The following is a 12,072-nucleotide window of genomic DNA, read 5'->3' on the forward strand; positions in this document are numbered from 1 at the left end:
CCCGAGACCCTTGTGACGGTGGTGGTCGGTGTCACCTCGCGGCCCGAGACCCTTGTGACGGTGGTGTTCGGTGTCGTCACGTCGTCGGCTCCAGCTCATGGAAACCGTGTTCATGATCAAGTGCAGCCCGAGGCCAGGCCGTCCCGTGGTGTGGGGGCGTTGGCATCCACAGCTGTGGCCGTCGTGTGAGTCAGTCTCACGGAGGGTTTTCCTCGTGTTCGCTGACCTTCAACCAATCACCACGTCCTTTTTCTCAGCAACTGTTCTTTGCTGCAGACTTGTCCAAAGTCAGCGGCCTTCGCTCGGAGGAGCCTTACAGGGTGTCTTTCCGAGACGTGTGTTTGCTCTTCTGGCAGTGCACCGGGCCCCAGTGTTCTTGTGCACACCCTAATCAGACCGGCGGCTCTTCCATCTTCCTACGCCTTGTCCACCTTTCACGTGTCTGTGAGGCCATGCAAACGACCCGGCCTGGGTCCGTTTGCTTTTTACGACTGGAAGCTTTGTCCCCGTTAGTCCTAAAGTAACATCTCTGCGTTATGCAGCTCGAAGAGGTCGTTTTGCAGCAGATTTGCCTTGACTGTTGCTTCAGTGGGATTGATTGTACATCCGAGTAGAAATCCTTGACAACGTCCAGTTCTTCTGCATCTCAGCTCCCTTCAACTTGAACGGTCACTCTCACTGAGTCGATGCCGACCCCCAGAGACCCCGTAGGACAGGGTAGAACAGCCTCTGTGAGTTGTTATGACTCTCGCTGTTAACAGGAGCAGAGAGCCTCGCCTTTCTCCCGCAGAGTGGCTGGTAATTTCTAACTGCAGACCTTGTGGATCGCAGCCCATCTTGTAACCACGATGCCACCAGGGCTTGAATAGGGTTGCCTGATACAACCTGTAGGAGTCTGTGAAAATGACGATGACTTCTGAGGTCAAGATATAAAGACACTGTACTGGGTCATTTGGTCTTGAAGGAATCAGTATCATATAAGGGGGACACTTACACAACCCTGCGGGAAGTCCCAGGTAGGAAGGAACTGGACCTTCTATAGGCCTAGCACTGAATTGCCAAGCATGCCAGTGACCCTTCAGAAGTGGGGTCCCTGAGTCCTTGTGAACCCTTCTGATGTTACCAACCCAGCCAGCATCTTGAGTTTTACTTCACTAGAGACCCCAAGTCTTCTAGAACCACGGGGGTAAGCCATTCCTAGATTCTTGATCCACAGAAGATACATGAGATAACGATATACGTATCACTGAAATGTGGGTTATTTGTTACTCAGCAGTAGTTCCCAGTATACCTAGCGCTTGTCCTACTGTGTTTCCCCTGACCTGGGATCCTCTTGACTCTGCACTCACCAGCGTGTGCTCTCCGTGCTTCACCTCCTGCGTCACCGGCGTGTGGCTGTGTGAGTCTGAAGCGGGACTGATGGACTCGTATTGGATTAATGGACTTGAGGTGGGGACTGGGATGCCTTTTTGATATATAATTACTTCTTGATGTAAAGCTCTTTGTTAGACAGAGATGAGTATCACTGGATTTGTTTCTCAGTCAACCCGGCCTAGCACACTAAGGGAAATGAAAAATGTCTATAATATTATCTCCTTTGCATACTTTGTGGCAAGTAGCTTCACTTTTTCTTCATATGAGTACTAAAATGTATCTGCATATATGCACACACACCTAAGAGATTAGTTTGTCAATAAACACAGGATAATGTTAAATGTATTGTCCTGCAACTTGTACCATTTGTTTAACAAAGTGTCTGGGGTTTTTTCCATCGAAGGTGATATTAATCTGTGCCATTATCATCTCTCCAATTATTCCTTCTAGTATACCACTCACCGAATCCCGAGAAGCCGGGAGGTGCGGCAGTCCTGGCTCTCCTCGGTGCTCACCACCTTGTACTCCTTGCTGTACTCCCTCCCCCTGACTTTCAGGCTGAAGCCGGATTTGGTACGTAGCACCCTCACTGAGGACAGGGAGGGAACGTACCCTTACTCTTAGTCAGTGCTTCTCAACCTGCCTCATGCCACGACCCTTCAATCCAGTTCCTCGTGTTGTGGTGACCCCCCAACTCTAAAATTATTTTTGTTGCTACTTCATAACTGTCATTTTGCTACTGTTATGAAATGGGCGACCCCTGTGAAAGGGTGGTTCGACCCCCAAAGGGTTCATGACCCACAGATTGAGAACCGCTGCTCTTAGTGGATCCTTGATTAGTAACAGCGAATGTTGTGTTGTTGTTTTTAAACCGTTATCATTAATCAGTGTGCTCAGGCATTGTACGAGACCCCTTGCTGAAGTGTAGTTGGTCCCCGGCTTCCGACCGCATTCCGTTCTGCTGACTGTTTCAGGGTACAGAATAGACACCATCTCAGATATAACTTAAGTAGAACATACATGAAATCTTCAAAGCCAAAGATAACACAAATGCACATCATCCACACGAGGGAGGCCATCAGCACAAGATTAAAATGGGATCCAAGGGTTTGTTGATATACCAGCCTTTAAAAAGGGCATAGGTGGGCAAAGGAACCTGTCTCGAGAACATCTTTGGTGGCAGACCCCACTACATCGCAATTACAGGTGGAACCGCAGATGCAGGACTGGGCCGTGTTTCCTTCGGTTGTGTAGAAGGTTGCTATGGATCGGAACAGACTCGATGGCGCCTAGCAGGAACAGCAGAAGCAGGACTGGGACCTTGAGTGGGACATGTTCATTGTTAGAAGACTTACAAGATGGGTCTAGGGCCTCCTGACCCAAGGCAGTGAGGATGACACTGGCAGGACATGACTCAGGACGAACTGATGACCCCCTATACTGTCCCCAGTACACTGACCTGTCAAGACAGACCCAGGCAAGCCCCTAAAAGAGAGACTGTGCCTCCCTGCGCTGGCTTGAGAAGGGTGGAGGTAATCTACTTTCCACTCCGTCTAAGAGTGGAATTATCTACATCCTTGGTTAGTGATCAGAAAGAATTCAATGGAGGCTTAATCTTTTCAGAAACCCTGCAAATGGATTTTGGACCAGGGTGCACAAAATTTGCAGACTGGGGTGCACAAAATTTAAGCCCTGATACATGACTCTCATTGTAAGTCACTTCTGATCCAAGTTGAATGCTTCATTTATTCTATTTATTTGTTTAGTGAGTTTTCATTATGACAACCTTTTATTATCAGTTTCTTTATAAATCAGATATTTACATGCATTTGATGACTGGAAATGTTACATATGAATTTGCAGATAGGATTATATCAGCAGCTTATGGGCTGCAGCCTAGTAAGTAGTACATATTGCTAAGGATAACCCCAAACCAAAACACAATGGATGATGGTAAGTGTGGTTTCAGGCAGGGATTACCTGTATGCTAAATAATTATCATTTGAAGGGATTGACTTTGCTGAAAGATGTGAGAGATTTGCCTTCCCTTTCCAGCTAGGACTTGAGACCACAGCGCATCCCATTCACATCTTTGTTCTGTGCTTGTCTTTTAACCAATCTGTGCATCCTTCCCGGTGGGCCCTGAACTGATGTCACGTGCTCATCAACCAGAAAGGAGCCTGCTCATTTCTCCTGAGTGATCTTTCTGGACTTTGTCAGGTCTGTGCACCGGATATGGTTTCCAGCGGACTCGGGCGGGTTTTTATGGGGAAGTAGTACGGAGAAGAGAAATGTGAAAACGTGGTCAGAGTGCTCCATGTTCAACTTTACCTTCCTTATCTGAAGCTCTGCAGCTCTCCCTAGCCCTTAAGGGAGGGTTTCTATTATTAAACTCCAGATAAACTGCAGGTGGACAATGTAGATCAGTCGATAAGTTGTCATCATAGCATGCACAATTCTTGAATAGCCCCATTCCTCTGAAGACAAATCTATTAGCTGGCATAGCCTGGAAGGAAACCCACAGCTGCCTTCCAGAGTCATGGCCCTGACACAGGGTTATTCCCGTGAAGAGTCGAACAGAAGTGCAGTTAGGCACGCTGAGCGTGAACGCTCTCTATCCGTCGGGCCGTGGCTTCTCATCAGCTGGGTTGCAGTCCAAGTCCCTCTATGGGTAGGTTAGATTGCTTTAAAAGATAATGACTTACTTCCAGTGAACTACACTGATCTAGTTCAACCTACACCTCCCCATCCAAAAGCATTGCCATCAGCCTAGACATTTGTCTTACTCTGTCCCTTGCCCCCAAGCAACCACATTCTGATGTGTTATTGTGGATTCCTTTTACTTAAACTCTGCTTTAACTTTTTGATAAAACACTCTTCTAACACAGTGAGGATCATTTCTTAGTGTGTGGAGTTCTGCTGTTTCCCTACAAGGTCTGTTGCCCTGAAAAGCTTTAACTTGCTTATTTCTAAAACATGAGGCAAATAGAAGGATAGCTTAGTATTTGTCTTCATTATCTTAGTGCTGCGTTCACAGAAATACCACACATGGGTGCTGTAACAGAAATGTAATTTCTCAAAGTTACAGGGCTGGACCATCAACATCAGGGCCGTTAGGGAAAGCGTTCCATCTCAGTTGGCTCTTGGGGAAGGCCCTGCTGCTTGGTTCCTTGGTTCCTTGGAGGTCATCATGTGCTGTGGCACCTGCTTTCTCCCATCACTGCTTCCTGTTTGAGCTGTTCTTTTCATATCTCAAAAGATACTGATTTAATACACACCCGGCACTAGTTCTGTCTCCTTAGCATTACAAAGAAATCCATCTCCCAGGGCGATTTTACCCTAGGTTTAGGGGGTAGGATTTACAACACCTATTTAGGGGGATACAATTCAGTCTGTAACAGCATTTTGGACTGGAAATTTAGGGCTCACGTTTATTAAATCACTAGAGAGATCTGGCCACGCTCGTTGGCAACAGCTAGCTTGAGTGTGGTAACAGCAGGACTTTAAGGTGTTAGGCTCAAAAGGAAATCCTGATGTGATGAGGACGATGGCTTGGCCTTGGCATGTGACAGCCTTGGTAGAGGAGAGAGTAACCAACTGGGCAAAGGGTACTTGCTTCCAGCCCCACTCTGGCTTTTATTTATTATAATCAATTCCTTTGTGGGTCTCAGTTTTTCACCTTAAAACAGAGGCTTGGACTAGATGTTCTGTTTCCAACTGGGTATAAAAGTTTATGAGCATCATAAATTTCCTTGTAAAAAGTGGAAGGAAAAACCGATTATGATGTTTCTACTCCTTTGAGTGGAGAAGGGGAGACAAGACTGTAAAAGAAACATTTCCATTTTAAAAGGAATTCATTTAAAGAACACATTTCAAACCTGAACATTATCTGACCAGCTATTCTGATGCAGCTGCCTTCAGAAAATGAACTCTTAATAAATAAAGATCCCCTTAAAAGAGAAAAAGGGAATGGTATGGGACCTTTTTCACTACATTGGAAGCAAAACTAAAATGTGCAGATCCCTCCTGTATTCACCCTGGCGGGCCGCCTTCTCCCCACAAGACTTTTCTCCCTGAGCACTATTCCGTCTTCTTGGCAAGAGTGAAAGGAGAACTTGCTCTTAGGAAGGATAGCAGCATCAGGGCTTGACATCACCTGACGTGTCTGAACAAGCAGGAAGACAACCTCTTCCTTGTACCTGCGCATCTGAGTTACGGCTGCCTAGCCACCCAACTCTCACTGCCCCGCACTCACTTTGTCACCTGCAAAACACAAACAAAGGCACTTTGCTTGTTATTCCGTATTGATTGCTAAATCGTTGAGCATTCCAATGGTTTTGCGGTGGAAAATCCGCATTGTATGTAATAGTTAAAAATTATTGAGCATTTATATGTGCCAGATATAGTACAAAGCATTGTGCATTGAAGCTGTATGAGAATGATAGAACTGTGATTCACATTTTCCTAACAAAAGCCATTAATTGCTACATCAGGTAATCACTTATGGAAGAGATCATCAGGTTCCGTTCAACAGTCAGGCACATGTTGTTGTAACTCAGCCACTACAGTCCCCATTATAGTACCATCACGTCCTCACTTCCGGACTGTGTTTCCTGATTCCACTTCTAATTTTTGTCCTTGGGAAAATGCTGCCCTTTGGATGGTAAATGGCTGATTATTCTAATAAAAGCGTGAGTCAGTTGTAGCCCTGCAGGTTGACCTGAAGGGCCAAACTCTTGAGGATTCCAGCGGCCTCTTTCTGACCAGGAAGCCAGGGTTCTTTTTTTTTTTTTTAAATCATTTTATTAGGACCTCATACAACTCTTATCACAATCCATACACACATCAATTGTGTAAAGCGCATTTGTACATTCATTGTCCTCATCATTCTCAAAATATTTCCTCTCCACTTAAACCCCAGCATTAGGTCCTCATTTTTCCCCTCCCTCCCCGCTTCCCCCACCCTCATGAGCCCTTGATAATTTATAAATTGTTATTTTGTCATATCTTGCCCTGTCCGACGTCTCCCTTCACCCACTTTTCTGTTGTCCATCCCCCAGGGAGGAGGTCACATATAGTTCCTTGTAATCGGTTCCCTCTTTCCAACCCACTCTTCCTCTACCCTCCCAGTATCGCCACTCACACCACTGGTCCTGTAGGGCTCATCCAGCCAGGGCTCTTATGATTGATTCTGTTTCACAGTTTTCTCCCACTACAGCCAGGAGTGCTGGTCCTTTTCAGAACACTTGGTTAGGGTGGGCTGACTTGAGAAACAAATCTAGAGACACTCATATATGTATGAGAAAGAGCGTTATATCAAGAAGTAAATGTATATAAGGAAAACGTCCCATCCCGGTCCCACCCAAGTCCCTAACTCTGATATTAGTCCGTAACTCCAGTTCTAGTCCATAAATCCCTCTTCAGACTCACGAAACCACATGCAGTGATGCAAGAAGATCACAGGCCAGTGGGTGCAAAATCTTGTGGATCCAGTGGTGGTGGACGCATCTCCCTGGCTCATGCACGTCTCAGCATGGCTCTCCAGCATGAAGGTGAAGGCGGAGAGAGAAATCGGCCCACCTCCAGAGAGCCATTGATCTCAGTGGTACCTCCCAATGAGGTCATCAAGCTGCGACCCGATTGACAGGTTAAACTCTACCCCTTCACTTTTATATCTTCAAGTTGACACGAAATGATGTAACTACCACTGAGGTGGTAGTAAACACCTAGTTCTTCTGATCTCTGGGTTGTGGAGACCAAGGCTGTGTGGTCCATTATCCCATTGGACTTACTCTTTCCATGTGTCTTTCCATTTTCATAGCTCTTCTTTCCCTCCAGACAAGAAGAGATCAGTATTTGTACCCTAGATGTGTCCTCAGGAGCTTTTAAGACCCCAGTCAATACTCCCCAAAAGTAGAATGCAGAACCCAGTTTTTGTGAGCTAGTATGCTAATTGACCGTGGTATCTCCCAAGACTGTGATCCTTAGCCCTCACGCCCAGCAACTCGTGTTCTCTTAAAGTGTTTGGTTATGTCTAAGAAGTTTTGTAACCTTTGTCTCCTGTATGTACTGCCCCATTCGTGGATATATTTGCAGCAAAGGTACATAAAAGCACACTTATACAAATATCTTCATCAAGCCTACATATGGATTCCTGGCCTTCTGGCCCTCCTACTAATTCAGCAATGTGTCTATCCCAGCATCAGCTTGTATGTTGAACACACTTATTGCAGGATTATGTGTATAACAGGATTTGCCTCTGTTGCTTTTGCTTTTGCAAACCTCCCAATGTTTCCCCCTGCTTCCATCATTTTCTTGCCAGCCTCCCTCTGATTTGTATATTGTCTCCCCTTCACCCAAGTTAACATCTGTGCTATTCACACATTTTATGGACGAGGAAACCAAGGCTCGGAGACATGAAGTTGTTTGCCCAGAGTTTGCACAACCACTAAGTAGCAGAGCTGAGACTAGAATCCAGTTCTGTCTGATTCCAAAATCTGTTTCCAGAGTCTGTCTGAGTCCCGAGTCTTAGCCACTGAACTGTTTTCTACCATTTCTGGCTTCTGCCTGGAAACATTGTTCATCCTTTCAGAGCAGTCCCCCAGACAAGCAAACACACACATTCTCCCTGTCATCGAGTCAAGTCTGACTCCGGGCAGGGTACAATGGTCCCTGTAGGCTTCTGAGACTCCAAATCTTGACCAGAGCAGGAAGCCTCATCTGTCTTTGAGGAGTGGCTAGTAGTTTCGTACTACTGACTGCAGTGCAGCTCAGCGTGGAAGCACTACGCTACCAGAACGCTCCCTTTCAGATCCATCTTAAGAACTAATTAATCAATTACTGTTTTTGGTAGATAAAACATCATTCCCCCTAAACAATAATAGATAATATGAAATGAAAATATATCCCAGCCCCTTGAGGTAGGCACCTGATTTCCTAGTAAATGTAACACAGACTGGCCTAATTAAATAATGGTAGCAATACAGATTTCAAAGTGCAATGTAATATATAGTTGTCCAAAATTAAATATTTTTAAAATACAAAGTGGAAAATAAAAATGAGAGGGAATAGTAGTACTAAAAAAATTGGTTTAAATAAATAAACAAATCAATTAAGTAATTTATTAATTTACTTAAGGCACCACTGTCATCAAGAATAGAATTGACTTGGCAAATGAGTTGATTTCAAATGTGCCTCTTCCCTCCTGTACCAAATCACAGACCAACACTAAGGGGGTTGGGTGGGGAAATGTCCTGCTTTATGCCTCAGTGGACTCTGTGGCTGAGATGGGAACCTGTGTTATGTTGAGGACTAAGGGTAACTGTATATTGAGTTGTTATCTAAAAAGATCTGCTTGCTGGTTCTTTTCCTCCGCCTACTGAATCCATAGATGGAAAGCCTTTCTTAAGCTCTGTTTTGGAGACCTAAATCTAATCCATAACATTGGGTGATTTCTTCTTTTCCAAGGTCATTAAAGACTTTTTAGGTGGTCTGATATTTCACACATCATATTTTCCAAAAAGTTTTATTTTTATAAGACTTTTCCAAGCATTTATGAATAAAGGTCATACGTTCGTAAGACTATTCTTCAGTCTAAGAAGATAATGAGTCAGAAAACAGACCGATAGTTGCCAGGATCTGGAGATGAGGAAGGGCGGACTACAAAAGAGAGGAAGGAACTTTGGCTGAGGAGTGGTTCTGGGTATTGGTTTTAGTGGTGTGACTTAGTGACGATATGGTTGTCAAAACTCAGAGAGACAGATCCACTAAGTGGGGTAAACTTTTCTGTATATAAGTTATAACTCAGTAAATATGTTGTTGTTTTAAAGATAAAGCAGATTGAAGTAAATGCCATTGCCAAAGACATCAAAACATTTGGCCTCCCGTAGCAGCACGTGTGACATGCTGCTGTCCTTGAGTGAAAGTGTGACTGATTGAGTCTTTGTTCACTTCTTTGGCATCAATGCTCTGGTGGTATAGTGGGTTACACTTTAGGCTGTTAACCACAAGGTCAGCAGTTCAGAACCACCAGCCTCTCCTAGGGAAAAAAGATGACGCTTTCTACTTCCATAAAGAATTATAGTCTCAGAAACCCACAGGGGCAATTCTTTTCTGTCCTATAGGGTCATTGTGAGTCAAAATGTGTGTGTGTGTGTGTGTGTGTGTGTGTGTACCTGTACGCATACCTATTCATTACAGATAGCCCAGAGCAGTGGAGGAACTACATGAATTGACAACATTTGCCTAAAACTTCTGATTTAAAAGTCAGCTGCTTTGTATTAAAAATCAGTGCTTCTAGAAATAATATATTTCATCAAATGCACTATAGTCTGAACTGCTTCTCTGACCTCTTCCTCTCTCTTCTTGTAGTTTGCTGTGTGTCGGCATACTTTCTATTGTGTTTCATGAGCAATGTCAGCTCATTCATCTCTCAGAGCGTTTGAACCTGCTCTTCCTTTGCTGGGAGCCCTTTACTCCTGGGTCTGAACATGGCTCAGTCCTTCTTGTCTAGGCTCAAATGTTAGCTCCTCACAAAAGCCTCCCCTGATAGCCTCACTCATCTGTCACATTGTTCTACTTTGTTTTTTCCCAGGGCACTATCCCCTATCAAAAATCATTTTGTTATGTAGATGTTAACGGAGCTCTAGTGGCGTAGTGGGTATGCATTGGGCTGCAATCCACAAGGTCAGCTGTTCAAAGCCACCAGCCACCCCAAGAGAGAAAGATGGAGCTTTCTACTCCCATAGAGTTACAGTCTGGGAAACTCACAGAGGCAGTTCTACCCTGTCCTCCAGCATTGCTATTAAGTCCGCATTGAATGAAAGCAGTGTTGTTTTTTTGGAATAAAGTATTCCTGCCATGCTCACTTCACTCATAAAATAGTGCCGGGCACTCTCATCTTAGTAAATGCCATAAACATCTCAGCTCCTGTCCAAATATGTGAGAAGCAAAGTACATCCTTGCATCTAAGGCGCATGCTGGCTGTACTTCCAAGACAGATTTGTTTGTTCTTTTGGCAGTCCACAGTACTTTTAACATTCTTTTGCCAGCACCATCATTCTAATGCATTGATTCTTCTTCAGTCTTCCTTCTTCAATATCCAACTTTCATATACTTGTTGTTATTTTTATTAGAAGCCAATCTGTAGTGACTTTACGCACAACACAACAGAGCACTGCTCTGTCCGGCACCATCGCCCCATTGTTCTAGGCTTGAGCCCATTGTTGCATCCCTGGTGTCAGTCTATCTCCTTGAGAGCCGCCTTCTTTTTCGCTGCCCCTCTACTTTACCAAAGATGGTGTTCTTCTCCAGGGACTGCTCTCTCCTGACAACATGTCCAAATTATGGAAGATGAAGTCTTACCATCCTTGCTTCTAAGGAGCACTTTGGCCATACTTCTTCCAAGAGAGCTCAGTTTGCCCTTTTAGCAGTCCGTGGTACTTTCAAGAATCTTTTCCAGCACCACAATTCAAATGCATTGATTTTTCTTCAGCTTGCTTTTCAGTACTTTAAAAGGGTCTTGGGCAGCAGATTTACCTAATGCAGTGTGTCTTTGGATCTCTTAACTGCTGCTTCCATGAGCATTGGATGTTACCTATTGGTCCAGTTATAAGGATTTTGATTTTCTTTCCACCGTGTTGTAATCCATACTTAAGGCTGCAATCCTTGATCTTCATCAGCAAGTGCTTCTATTCCTCCGCACTTTCAGCAAGCAAAGTCGTGTTATCTGCGGATCACAGGTTGTTAATAAGCCGTCCTCCAATCCTGATGCCATATTCGTCTTCATAGAATCCAGTTTCTCTGATGATTTGTTCAGCAGATGGATTGAATAAGTATGGTGAAAGGATACACCCCTGATGCACCCCTTTACTGGTTTTAAACCAGGCGGTATTCCCCTGTTATGTTCAAACGACTGCCTCTTGATCCATGTACAGGGTCACGTCAGCACTAGTAAGTGTTCTGAAATTCCCATTTTTCTCAGCGCTACCTATAGTTTGTTATAAATCCACACAGTTGAATGCCTTTGCATAGTTAGTAAAACAGAAATGAACATCTTTTTGGTTCTCTGCTCTCAGCTAAGATCCATTTGATATCATCAGTGATTATTACCTGTTCCACTCTGAATCCATCTGAACTTGGGCAAGCTCCCTGACAATGTACTACTGCAATTATTGTTGAATGATCTTCAGCAAAATTTTATTTGTGTATGATATCAGTGATATTGTCTATAATTTATGCATTCTGTTGGGTCACCTTTTTTGGAGATGGGGATAAGTATAGATCTCTTCCAGTCAGTCGGCCAGGTAGCTGTCTTCCAAATTTCTTGGCATAGCCAAGTGCCTCCAGTGCTTCATCTAGTTGTTGAAACATTGCAATTGGTACAACACAGTACAGCAAGTGGCCAGACAAGTGGTGGTAATCCATAGTAGCTGTGAGGTTTTTTATAAGTGCTCTGTGTTAGTCTGGGTACTTTAGAGAAACAAATCCACAGGAACTCATATGTATAAGTGAGAGTTTTATATAAAGGTAAGTGCATGTCAAGAATACATCCCAACCCAGTGCTGCCCAAGCCCACAAGTCCAACATTAGCCCATATGTCTGACTGATCTACAAAGTCCTCCTCAGTTTCACAAAACACACACAATGATGCTGACTGCAGGAGGAAAGCCGAATCAGTGAATGTGTAAGCATCTCAGC

The 12,072-nt window shown here is 44.3% G+C and overlaps 1 protein-coding gene across 1 annotated transcript in view; it reads left to right on the forward strand.

Annotated features, from left to right (window-relative positions):
* The window catches only part of ALG14 (ALG14 UDP-N-acetylglucosaminyltransferase subunit), a 144,914-nt gene that overhangs the window by 64,407 nt on the left and 68,435 nt on the right, over positions 1 to 12,072 (forward strand). Inside the window, exon 3 of the mRNA XM_045291956.1 lies at positions 1,825 to 1,947. Coding sequence (XP_045147891.1) covers positions 1,825 to 1,947 — 123 coding nt within the window. The remainder of the gene's footprint in view (positions 1 to 1,824; positions 1,948 to 12,072) is intronic.

This window comes from Echinops telfairi, unplaced genomic scaffold (genome assembly GCF_000313985.2).
Source record: "Echinops telfairi isolate 266 unplaced genomic scaffold, ASM31398v2 ScPeMD7_443;HRSCAF=831, whole genome shotgun sequence".
Classification (NCBI taxonomy): domain Eukaryota; kingdom Metazoa; phylum Chordata; class Mammalia; order Afrosoricida; family Tenrecidae; genus Echinops; species Echinops telfairi.